Here is a 13,998-nt window from a genome sequence, read left to right as displayed (position 1 = left end):
CCACTGTGTGGGCACACAGTGGGCGGCGCCCGCGCCACCACTATGTGCGCACACAGTGGCGGCCGAGTAAAACCCCCGCGCCACTGCCTCTCCCTCTTTTAAAAAAATAAACTTCGGCCACTCCACCATGGTTTTCGAATTGGATCGGCCCTGCAATGCAAGAAACTAGAAGTAAAACCCTAGCCCGGGTAGAGCTAGGGTAACATAAGAAAAGAAGAGATTTTTAAGAAGGATATATAGGGTAATTTATAATTTACATTTTAAGTTAGGGTTTGCATGCATGATTTATAAATATGTAAAAAAAAATATTATAATATTGATATATATATATATATATATATATATTTATAGAATTTGAAAATATGGATGAATAGGGCAAATTTTTAGACTAAATATTTTTATAAACTTATATATGCTTTTGATAATCAAATGGGCATATTTTAAAAGGATGTATAAATTCTAAATGTTTCTGGAGTTCAATCTTATGAAAGATTTGGATGAATTTGGTAAATTAATTTTGGAGATCTAATTGGATTTTCATTAATAAATGGAATTATTAAATAAAGTAATTAAATAATTAATATAAGAGGATAGTGTAGGGGCGTAAAGATTAATCCCTCTAAGTGGACTAAACCTTGTGAACCCTATTAACCCAAGAGGGAACTTTTATTAGGTAAATTAATCATCTTAATGATGATTGGCACTTTAATTGTAACGGCTCCATTTGATAATATTAACGCAATTAAATAGGTTTTAGTATTGAATTAATAGAAGCCAATTTCTTTGTAAAATTAAGTATTAAGGAGGAACGTAATTACAGGATGGAGGAAAATTGATATGTAATAAATAATTAATATAGAACCAAGTAAAGTTAATGTCTAGTTAAGAGAAATGGTTTAATTTATGTTCTAATATTCGCAAACGAAATGATAAAGACTTTTGAATGAATTTAATATTCTCTTATAAATTTTGTTCGTCCCACTTGATAATAGGAACTATCGTAAATTGTTATGTTAGTATTTAATATCAATTAATAATTCATTAGAACCACAGGCTAAATTCCTAAAAACACCTATTTTTCCTTGGATAAGGTCAAGTCCTTGAGTTTTTATGGTGTGGATGGAAGTGAGATAGCATGTCTTTGCCTCTTGAGGTGGTTTGGAGTTGGAGAAGTGAAAAATCAAGCTCAAATCATGATTTTCGCTCCTGACCCTTCCAGAGGGTCCAGAGCGAAAATCTTCATGGACCTCTTTCCCTTCCTTGTTCGACCAAATTTTGATGTCTAAGGCATGTGGAAAGGGAGAATAAACATGTTGTGGCCTTTGGGAACGTTTGAAAAGGTTGAGGAATGAGTGTTTTAGCCAAGGAAGGAAATTTTGCTCCTGACCCTTCCAAAGGGTCCAGAGCGAAATTCCTTATAAGCCTATATTTTTAACCTTGCTTGAGCTTAAAACCTTGTTCCTAAGGCGAAGAGAGAGGAGATTTTACCTTGCAAAGAAGATTGGGATTGAAAGAATTATGATTTTAGGCTAGAAAGGGAAATTCGCTCCTGACCCTTCCAAAGGGTCCAGGGCAAAATTGTGCAAAACCTATCTTTTCCCTTAGTTTCATGCTAAATCTAGTGTGGATCATGATTAAAGAAGGCCTTAGGGATGACTCCAAATTGCTAATGATTATCAAGATTGAAGGAATTGAGCAAAATGATGAAAATCGCTCCTGACCCTTCCAGAGGGTCCAAAGTGAAATTCCCAATTTCACTCAAATTGCTCATGATAGAGGTCAAGGCGTGAATCCTTGGGCTCTAGAGGAAGGAAAACTAGTGTGTGCTTGCCTTGGAAGGTATTTTGGAGAGGAAACATGATAGATTTTGTCCTAAAAGGTGAGGAAACATGATAGATTTTGTCCTAAAAGGTGAATTTCGCTCCTGACCCTTCCAAAGGGTCCATAGCGAAATTCTTAAAAACCTCTCTTTTGCCCCAAATTTGCATCAAGATTGGTGTTGGTTGAGAATGAGGGCGTCCTTGGGCATGCATCTAAGCAAGTACGGTTGCAAGGTGAGAACAATTTGAGCTAGGAATGCAAATTTCGCTCCTGACCCTTCCAGAGGGTCCAGGGCAAAATTCTTATAGGGCCTGTCCCTGGGGAGAATTTTGAGCAAACTTCATTTTTGATGTCTTCTTGTTGATGATTTAAGGTATAAAATGCTATGTTAGAATAAATATATTATGTGTCCTTAATCATCTTATGGTTTGACTTGCAGATGAAAGAAGACCAGGCCAGATCAAGGACGACCTTCTCCAGGCCAGCATCATCAAGGACGACCTCCTCCAATCCAGCATCATCAAGGACGACCTCTTCTAGTCCAGCATTTCAAGGAAAGGTACACCATCCATCCTGCACATCAAAGACAAAGGAGGTTAAAGCAAGGGTTCGTTGAAGAAGCAAACAGTTTCAGAAAAGTTAATTAAAGTCAGCTTCTCAGCATCACCAAATCGAGCATCAACCAAGTATCAGACAAGGTGGCGTCTTTGTCATCATCCCTCCAGTTGGATTGGTCCACCTCAGCGTGTCCAGATTCAATGTACCTGACTCATCAAAATGAAACAAACTTCGATGTACCTTACCCGGTTATCCATTGGTTGAATATTCCAAAGAAGACATGTGTCCAAATAATGCAATTATTTCATTGGCCAGAATTGAGTTTGTTGTAACAAACCCTAATTAGGGTTTTCATTGTAAGATCTCGGCCATTGATTTCAAATTGATCTAAGCCATTGAATTGTATTGTGGGCACTATATAAGCCCTGGCTCCTTATTTGTAAAGGCTAATAGTTAGTCAGTAGTGGGGTGAATAGTTAGAAATAGTGAATATTCAGCTGATAGAATAGCAATTAGACTAAATTAGGAGGACAAGGCAAGAAATTGTTGCCAGTGATTGTAAACAAACTCCATTTTCATTGAAGTTATGGTGAAGTGTGTTGTTTCGTTGCAATATGCATGGTCGCTTGTTGAATCTTCATTTTAGATGATAGATAATCAAATTGAATGAAAGAAGTTGTTGAATGCACCTATGTGGAATCCGTCTAATCCATACCACTAGCCTTTTGCTGACTGTAAGAGCGCCTTGCATGGTCAACTGGCATAAAACGAGCTTAATTCCAAGTCATAGCACCTCTGTTGTTCACGCATTATCTTGAATGGTGATCAGTATCTAGTTGTGTACGATTTGGACATATTTGGAAGCATCACTTAGAAGATCGCACTGAGTTGGTGTCGAATTGTTCAAGCCTGATGGTGAGACCTAGCCCAATAGGATTCCACCTAGTCGTTCATCCATCTTCTCGCATTCTAGGTCTTAGAGTAGGCTTTCTAAACCTTTCATCTTTTGATATTACTTTATATCTCAACCAGTAGATAGGACTTGTGATTCCAGCAAATCAGACGTTCAGGTCATCGAGTGTAAGTCCCCTTGTGATTCCAGCAAAATCACACCATACCACGAAGAGCTTATCCACGAGTAGAGATCCTACATACAGAACCTTGGAGTTGCCTCGACTGATCCTTCGGTGAAATCTTCAGCAGTCGGGAAACTTTACTCGAGAGGACAAAGTACCCTTAGGTATTTTATTCTGTGTTCGCATGTGCATAAAAAACACATCAACAATAAAGTACGCCAAAAGATTTCATATTTGTTCATTATTCCACTTTAAAAATTATTATATATTATATTGTAATTAATACTAAATTATTATTATACTATGATATTGTAACCGATATTGTAATTAATATTAAATTATTAATAAGATATGATTAATTTATTATGTTTTTATATATTCTTATTTTTATATTTCCATTAAACTCTCTACAAAGGTAAAAATGTCTTTTGTGCAAAATTATTATTATTATATTATTATATTTTTAAACTCTTGACCAAAACAAAAAATATATTAAGACTACATTATTATTACATTATCGTATCCTTATATTATTATTATATTATCATATCATTATATTTTTATTTTATATTCGTTTTTATTCTTGAGAAAAAAATGGATTTTATGGAGGACTTTTTCAATCCCCATTAATTAATTATATTAGATTAATTAATTATATTAAATTGAGATAATTATGAAATTAACTGATTGCATGATGGGGATAGACAGAATTGATGAGTGGAGAAAATAAAAAAAATTAAATTAAAAAATAATAGTAAAATGTTTTTTTTTACTTTTCATGCATTTAAGTGTCACAAACACATCAAATTAAATGCTTCTAGTTTTTATTGACAGATGTTTTTGCTTGTAGTATAATATGCCTTCAGCATAATTATCTACTTTATTTTTAAAATTAAAATTTCAAAAATAAACAGACGGTCTAGAATCAAACAGTTTTTTCATTATTTCATTTTTTCAAATATACTTCTTATAGTTTATTTTAATTCTCTCTAATTTGCAGAAGGAAGACTCACATCACACACATCACACACAGTTGTCTTGAGGCAAGCTATGAAGTTGAAAGAAGCCTTATGCAACGGGGTTATCAGGAACTATTGGAATATGTGGAGGCAATCAAACATGAATAGGTCTCTAACAATGCACTGTGGACTGAGGTTGACTAGACGTGCAGATTTATAGAGCCCATCATAGCCGTCATTGAATCAAATATATTATGGGATCAATTTTTACCATAAAAATTAGAAGAAATCATACAAAAGAGATAGCAAGATACCATGGAAAATTTTAAAAAGTAAAAGGTGCATAGGCATCTTGACTGAACTGCTTGCAAAATTAGATGGGCTGGAAATGTGTAGGATATAAGATAAGATTCAGAATAACTTTCCATTATATGCCACATCAAATCCAAAAGGATTTTGGGGTTTTTGTAGCCTAACAAGGCAGCACTGAACATGTTTAACTCTTCATGACAAATATGGCATGCCTTAAATTACATGGTTGCCCCCATGGCCAAGAAAACCATATAATGTTGCAAGAAGAGTCAAATTTATATTTATGCCCTCCAAATTACTGTTAATTGCACACAATTAAATGCAACAGCTTGGCAACAAAGCTGGTGAAAGAATGGGTGAGTGTACATTCCAATTTGTGCTTCCTATCATGCAAGACTGATAACTACAAGCAACGATTGACCCATGTTTGGGATATATAGCCAAAGCAACCTAACTTGGATGCTTCTAAGTTACCATTGCCCCTTCATTATTCAATAATAAATATCAAAGATGCTAGGCAACAGACTTTGACACAAGAGCTGCTTAGTGGACCTAAGGGGAGAGGCACTTTCCCCCCTAAAACTAGAAATAATAACCCCTTGGATGATGTTAATGGTCTCAAAGGAAAACAACATCATGATTTGTTCTAGTCCTTGACTGTGATATATTTTGGACTTGTAAATCATAACACATAAACTATGAATACCATGTGTTTTTGTTCTAAGTCACAAGATTTTTGTTTGTGCTCGTGTTCAAGTTCAGCAAAAACAATTTAGAAGTTCTATTAATTAAATTCCAGGGAAAAAATGTAATTATAATTAAAATAAATTTCAATTTCAATTTTTATTTTTAATATTATTTGAAATCTATACAAAAAGATGTACATGCCTACAAACCATGATAAGCTTATTGAAATATATTATTTTAAAACCTTTGAAATTTCCAATTTGAAATCTTAATATTTAATTTAATTTTTTCAACCTAATAAAAAAATTTAATTAATTATGGAAAAATAAGAAAGTTTAAAATTCAAAAATTATAACTTAAAATAATATCTAAACAATAGAAAATTAAAATTAATAAATTAAAATAAGATTTAGCCTCAGTTACCAAGAACTGCTAGTAAAGCCCAAATCCTGGTATAGGTATGTTTTGGGTATGGCCTTGGGTACATTTCGGGTTCTCTATGGTTCCTTCTTTAAAGGACCCATAGCGAACCCGGGCACCCATGAAGTACCAAGGGCTGTACCCAACCATAGTTTCATTCGTTAAAACCTCAGTTTCACTCTTCATAACTTTGTGACAGCATTTTAATCAGAATATGCCAGCAAGCAAGCAATTAAATATCATTTCAGTTGCATTTGATAGCTACACTTATGAACAAGGAGTTAGTAAACCTTATACCAGCATTAATGAGATTGATTTCAGTTGATTTACATTATGCATATGTAGCAGCTGTTTGCTCATGTTTTGTGAAATCACTTTCCTAGTGTTGTTAATGATTTGGGATTTTGTCAAGTGTTTACTTGACACAGTTGGTGGTAGTAGCAATTCAATTGGTTGTGGTTCAAATGAAATTGAACCAAATGTTGATAATATGATATTGACCTTGATGCTTCTGATGAAGAACATGAATATTAAATATCGATTGTCATTTGAACCACAACCAATTGAATTGCTGTATATGACATTTTGAGACTTTGAGTATTTTCATTTTTGCAAATTATGAATATGAGGTATCTAAACATTCTATGTTTTGGCTGTGTATGGGTGCATGCATGTGCATGTGTGCGGGCTTGTGTGCATGTGTGTGCGTGTGTGCATTTTCGCGTGTGTGTGTGCGTCTGCAAGCATGTGTGTCTGTCTGTTTGTCTGTCTGTCTATGTGTCTGTGTGTGTGCGGACGTACCTGTACCCAAGGAAAAAAAAAAATTACCCTACTCGCAAATCCATACGCGTATCAATATCGAATCGGTAATGTAGGACTTAGCGAAAAAAATAAAAATAAAAAGATTAAAATGTAGTAAAAAAATTGGTATAAATAATTTTAAATTGATTATAAAATGTAAAAAGTTTAAAACTATTAAACATAAATTTATAATAAAATCTAATATAACCAGAATTTATTATAATATTTAATAAAATAATAGAAAGTTAAACTATTAATAATTCCAAAATCCTAAAATTTAATAGTACTGATATTTTAAAATTATAATTGAATTAGAGTTCTATTAAAATAAGACTAATTAAAAATATTAGAACATCAACCATACCAAATTATCTAAATAGGATTTAAATATATAATATAAAAAATAAATGAAATAAAAAATTTAAGTTAATTTTATGTTTTATAATAAAAAAATAAAATCTAAGGAAAATTTCAACTATTGATAAATTTTAAGTTTATAACTGCAAGTAATGTTAACTGGACTCCACCCAAGGAAGATTTTGTGAAAGTGGATTTTGATTAGATCCCCACTCTCCCTCCCTGCCCCCCTGCCACACTCACTCCTCCTCTCCATCCCAGCCTCCCCATCCACCCCCACTCTACCTCCCTCTTTTACTATGGTATATAGCATTGATTCAACCAAGTTATAGAGATGGCTATGTAGTTTCAATATAGGGCCTTCGGAGCTAGAGATCCAAGTGGAGCCTAATTTGGTGGTTGGTTCGAATATAGGGCCTTCATCTTGAAGCCCTGTTTTATGGTTTTTTACTATGGTATATAGCATTGGTTCAACCAAGTTATAGAGATGGCTATGTAGTTTCAATATAGGGCCTTCATCTTGAACCCCAGTTTTATGTTTTTTTTCTATGGTATATAGTGTAAGTTCAACCAGATTATAAGGATGGCCATGTAGTTTTGAGCAGTGTAACTCCTTTTGACATTGTTTAAGTTTTCAACTATTGCGTCTTTCTTATGTATGTCTTTAGTTTCCTCAGGAGTGGGGGGACCCCTATATAACCTGCATTGGTTGATCCAAAAAAAATCTGAAAAATCAAACTTGTAATATCTAATAATTAATTCATAACCAAAGGCCAAAATGGAAATATGCTGCCACTCAAAGAAGGCACGGCAGAGGAAAAGACGGCAACGGCAGCAGAATGCAGTTAAGTCTGAAAGCATGTAACAATGACACCAATAAAAATGCAGCAGCACCAGTAGAGAAAGATTGGCATAAAGAAGCAATGGCACCCGGCAACCTTGTCCAGCATGATCAAACACCGGCAAAGCAAAACAAAATTCAAATGACAGATGGTCAAACTCAAACAGCTGCACCAATAATGGCTGCAGCAACAGACAACAAATCTTTTAAGCAGCAAAACCTTACATAAATGATGACTATTTTCATATCTTTAAAGAGTCAGCCTTAACAAAATCACCAGTGGATGAAAATAACTTTGTACAAATTTTAGGGCAGTTTTTGAACGATATTTTTATAAATTAAGGGTAAATATGAGTTTTTGGGAGAGCTCAAACACTTGTACAAAGATTGGCTCAGATATAGTATTGCAGCCTAGCAAACAACAATGAAGCGATACCATGGACTAGTAGCAATAAGGGTGAATCCAACAGCTACAAACACAAAACTAACAGCACAAAGACAACAACAGGACATCAATAAAGCACAAAGTTGAGTGTAATATCTGAAAGTACAGATAGCCCAAGTTAATTCATAAAAAACCAACAAGTACAGAGCTAGACAGATAGCTTGAAGCTATAGAGCTCCAAAGCAACCTAATTTCCATCAGCTACACGTCCTCTGTAACTTCAACAAGGGTTTTCTTCCTGTCCAATCTCTCCAATTTAACTTCCATTTCTAAATGGCAGATCTCATCAAACTTCTAGAAGTCCTTGTACCAGATTGATTGTTAATTTGTTCTTTATATTAAGGAGCAGAGGACAGCCCACAGTCCTCAAAATGGGAAAAAGTAAAAGGGACAAATTCATGTTCAAACAGATGTTTGAACTTACTTGCCACTTCTAGGGCTCAAATCCTCCATTTTTTTCCTTTCTGGCAACCTGATATATAGTTGTTCCTTCCTAGTAGGGCTGATATCACTTTCTTCCAGGTATGGATACTCTGGGTCAACTCTAACAACTTCCCCTTTCCTCCTATCCTTCCCAGGAAAATTCAAAATCTGAAGAAATGCAACCAAGGGCCTCAGAGCCATTTATGGAGATACTTCTTTTCTCAGCTTTTCCAGAGCAAACCCTAACCAGTGAAGGGCAATCCTCTCCGAGATGAGAATGAAACTCTGATAAAACAGAATTATCAAACTCCCTCTCAATATCACACTCAACTTCACTATTTTCCTAGGTTACTGGGTTCGGGCCCCCAGACCCCTGGTACTGGTCTGGTCCGGTCCTAGTCCAGGATTCTAGTCCGGACCGGGGTCCATGATTCACAGGCCTGGTTCGGATCAGGTCAAACCCAAGAGGACCCAGGTCGAACCCAGGGGTTTGACAGCCCAAAAATGGTTTTTTTTTTTTGCAAAATTTTTTTTTTTTTTTGAATTCCACCACATAAAAAATTAAAATATAACCCTAAAAGTGAGTTTTAAAACACTAACTTGGCTCATTTCACACAAGCAACATGACTACAAGCAAGGGGAAACAAAGATGTGGGACATAGAGCCAGAGCATACTGATCTGGATGCTTTCACTTCTCAGCTTGTTGCATTTGATGACTCAGATAGCGAGCAAACTTAAAGTGCAAGTGTAAGTGGCATTGGCATTGATTCATCTAATGTCAATGTCAATGATGAGGAGGAGGAGAATGAGGATGATAAATTAGAGAATCCATTTGATGATCAAACTTTAAATTGTTGAAAGTTGAAACAATGGTAATTGAATATTTTATCATTTTGATATTAAACTTGATGTATATGATGCTGTTATGGTATGATAATGATGCTATGATTACAAGTTTATGTTGGTTTTGTTGTTTATATGATGCTATGTGACCTGCTAATCTTAATTCATGCTTATAGGCTGCATATATATATATATATATATATATATATATATATATATATATATATATATATATATATATATATATATATATATTTTTGTACTAACGAACCCAAACCCTTTTCAAAATTTTGCCGTATCGGCGTACCGGTTCTTTGAACCCAAACCGGTGCCCGAACCCGAACAGGCAACCTAGCTATTTTCCAATCCTAAGCTAAATTCTTTAACCTTCAACAACCCGAGGAAATAAATATTCATTCTCTTGAGGTAAATTTAGTCCATTCATTGCCTTCTTTCTCTAGAACTTTTGACGACTCCTATTGGCAGCGCTGACAGAGGTAAAGTGACCAGAATTGTAGCAGTTCTGGCTATCAACAAAGGAGGCCTCATACTCAATTTGTTGAACCCAGATGCCATATTTGGTGGACAAGATAACTGAAGACAGAAGATTATTATCAAGGTCAGCATTCATGTAGAATCTGGCATACAACAAACATCTTATAGATTTGGATAACCACATCAAAAGCCATAAGCTGTCAATTCCAATCATAAACTCATCCTCCCAGTACCCTAATGGTAATTCTGGAAACCTAACCAAAAGATTTTTTATATTCGGCAAATTTCAAATCTATAAGAGAAATTTAGCAAACTTCTATGATTTTGTTTTTCATTATGTTTCTTTGTGATTTTGAAGCTGTTAAGCACAAAATATGAATATGCATAATTTTGCAATAAATTATATTTTTGTTATATTTTATAGTATATTTTCTATGGCTGCGTTCAAGCCATTTCATTTCCAATAGTTCCAAGAAACTTGGTGTTTCCAATAGCAACTTTTCAAGGAAATTTTGCTTCTTATGCCTTTTACGCTTTTGCAGTTCCCAGAAATTAGTTTCTACTGTTGACGGTCAAATTGAAGTGAACAGTCAAAGCAACTAGTTGTGCATTTATCGGGCACTATTTGATTTTGCACTACTAAAAGAATTTTTAAAAAGAGTTTTACTATTTTGAATTTTCATGTCTAACAGGTAGCATTGTGATTCAGAGAACAATAAGAAAATTAAAACCATGTACGTGGAGTATTGATAAGCTGTGGCAGCAATATGCCCAACTAAGAGATGTTATGATGGAAGCATTTAATTAGGTCATGAATGAACAAGAAAATCATTTGACAAATGTTAGAAATGAACATGTGCTGGTAATAAAACCCTTTGTAAGAAGAGATAAAGTATGAAGTTGAGCATGAAATCATCACATTCCCTCTCACTCTACCTCTACCTCTCTCTCTTGTCCCCCTCCCTCTCTCTTTCCCCCCTTCTGTCTGAATTCACATGTTTGCTACACTTCAAGTAGTATCAGATCACTGGTTCTGAAATATTCCAAAAGAAAATCAATCATCGGGCACACTGCTGTCCTCACAAGGCTCTGTCACTGGAATCTTCCAAACAGATCCAACCCCAAAATATTACTCAAATTCCTTAATTTCAATGATAAAACCTATAAATTCTCAATGATATTGTCGATTATGGATTGCACAAGTACATGAGTAAATATATGCATGCATTGCATCAAAGCAAAAGTAAGTTACCTTGTAGGCTCTGGGCCAACTGCCTCACAGAGTTCATACAATTGATTTGCCACCATATAACGAACTCGCCAAGACTTATCCTGTTAAACCCATAATAATATTATAATGGATAAACACTAATTTTTAAGAGCTTAAACACAATAAGAATAGTTTTCAAAATTTTGAATTTAAATTACTATATTTGAATGGACAATCCATGAGAAATAAAAAAGCACATGTAAAATGCAAAATTGACCAAATTAAATATACAAAGGAAAGACGCACAAATAACTTCTAAATTTAGATGAAAAGAATTCTGACCGTACCATCAATCAAAAAAATTCAATGGGAAAAACATATTTTAATTTCCAACACAGCAGTTACCCACCAGTACATCTTTAACATGCAGATACGCTCCTACTATCATTACTTGTGCCTTTAAGATTCAAAACATATCTAGCTTACATGTGGCATAAAGATGTGCTTATGTTTCTGTTAAACCTCTGCTTTTTATTCACAATACTAAGACTAAGAGAACTTCCCCAATTCATGTTACGGGATAGTTAGGTAGATTTTATGATAAATGTAATCAAGAAAAGGTCAAGAAGTTATTGAATTGCTAAGGATGCAATCTGTCATGAAAAGCGAAAAGAAGCAATAGGTTGTTTTCATATATTCTGAAGATTGTGAACCCAAGCCTGGTACCAACAAGGATACCAATTCAGATAATTTCCAATGGCCAGGAATGGCTTGGCTCTAGCTAATTCATTTATGTAAACAGCTAAGTATTCAACAGACCAAACTTCAAATCTGAATGTCAAAGAGCACTGTAGAAACATCTTGAAATGACCTGTAAATGACTTCAAAGTACAGCATATACAAACAACACTACAGAACCCCAAATTCCTATGTGAGATCCTGTGCAATATTTCCACATCCCAGGCCTGGTATAGACATGCTAATGATGCCGTTAATTTTGAAATACCAGAATCTTCCATGAACTTGCCTTAAGTTTAACTAATTAATATTTTTAAATGATTTAATAATGATGTATTTAAGGACAAAAGTTCAAATTTAAATGTCAAATCACTTTAGCAGCATCTCAAACCGACCTGCACTAGCACTCCAAAGCACAGCACCTACAAACAGCATAATTCGTACCATGATACCCTTCACAAGATTACCATTCCAAATTTTGGCAACAAGACTACCGATAAAGATAATTTCTACACCAGCATATAGCACCACCTCACATGCAACTAATGAGTAAGAGGCACAACTTTTCACATTGTACAGGATGCATCCCTTCACATTCAAGCGCTGCCTTGTTCATTGTTAGTTATATGCTTTAAAAAATGGCAGATATTTATATTCCCTTAAATTCCTGGTTGGTCTTCTTCATACAGACACTGATAATTAAAAATTTAAAAGCTTTTAACCTTGGTCGGCCCTTTACATGGAAACACTATTATTATTTTTATTTGAGCACCTGGTTTTTATTTATTAATGCTGCAAATTAATTTTGTGCATTGCCCAAAAATATTTTCAGATTTATTTTTCAGTTTGGTTACTTTTGGTTGAACTTGGCATCTCTCCACAGTAGGAAACTTCTGATTTGGTCAAAATTGCAAAATTGGATATTTCAATCGAATGTAGTTTTAAAGCGCAACAGGCAATTTTACGGAAACAAATAATTTTAAAAAATCTGTGAGGGCAGGAGAGAAGTCATTTTACAGGGATATTCATCATTGCATTTCACCAAACGTAGCAATTTTTGTGGCTGGATACCTTACCAATTGAGAGAAATTATGTTTCTGTGTTCGCACCGGACAATTTATAGAAACAATTAAATCCAGAGATTTATAAAAGCTGAAACAAAATATTCTTTGGGAGTCATTCCACACATCTTGGCCAATTTTCACATGGAATTGAGCATCCAACCATAAGTTATGTCGCACCGGACAATTTATAGAAACAATTAAATCCAGAGATTTATAAAAGCTGAAACAAAATATTCTTTGGGAGTCATTCCACACATCTTGGCCAATTTTCACATGGAATTGAGCATCCAACCATAAGTTATGCAAAAAGTCATTTTTATGGCAACTGAGATTATTAAGGCTTTCAAAAATGTGATTTCTCTCATTAAAAAATAAATCATAAGAAGAAACTATGGAACAGCTATTGGAGGGCAACAAATTCTCTGATAAGGAAAATATAGCAATGCATTAATTTCTTGGCTGTTTCAAAGCCACTTTCGCAATTAAGTTGCCTATCTTTAGTAGTGAATCCTGCACTTTGTTACAGCTACTATTATCTCCTTCTAAGGAGCTGTTGAGAATCACTTGGGGTGCCTCGTTTAAGGTGAAATTGATAGTTCAAAACCAACAGCAAACATTTAAAATAGGCATGGAAAAGGAGTGGTAAGGGAGGCGTTGAGACAGTGGAGGAGCTGCCCACTTCCTTTGGGCTTTTAATTCAGCATTAAGAGGGCTACACCCCATCTTTGGGGGATCCATAAGCAGCACTTTAAAATCTTTAAAAACAGCAACATAAAAACAATTCAGGAGGAGGCAATGAAGAGACGGAAGGCATGGGAAGTTAAGAGAAGTAGGTGTAGAAGAAAAATAAGAGTGCAGCATAAAAAAATGCAATACTGAAGTTAGGGAGCTGCGTGGTGATGGGAATAAAATGGAGAGATATAGAGCAAGATGAATAGTGAGGGCCA

General features: G+C 34.7%; 1 protein-coding gene across 2 annotated transcripts in view; it reads right to left on the bottom strand.

Moving 5' to 3' along the window:
• The window catches only part of LOC131034056 (serine/threonine-protein phosphatase 2A 65 kDa regulatory subunit A beta isoform), a 64,393-nt gene that overhangs the window by 28,793 nt on the left and 21,602 nt on the right, over positions 1 to 13,998 (bottom strand). For both annotated transcript variants that reach the window (XM_057965401.2, XM_057965402.2), the window contains one exon: positions 11,292 to 11,371. In XM_057965401.2, coding sequence (XP_057821384.1) covers positions 11,292 to 11,371 — 80 coding nt within the window. The remainder of the gene's footprint in view (positions 1 to 11,291; positions 11,372 to 13,998) is intronic.

The sequence above is a fragment of the Cryptomeria japonica genome, chromosome 2 (assembly GCF_030272615.1).
Source record: "Cryptomeria japonica chromosome 2, Sugi_1.0, whole genome shotgun sequence".
NCBI lineage: Eukaryota > Viridiplantae > Streptophyta > Pinopsida > Cupressales > Cupressaceae > Cryptomeria > Cryptomeria japonica.
Note: the sequence above shows the minus strand (reverse complement) of the source record. Positions and strands in the feature narration are given on the sequence as shown.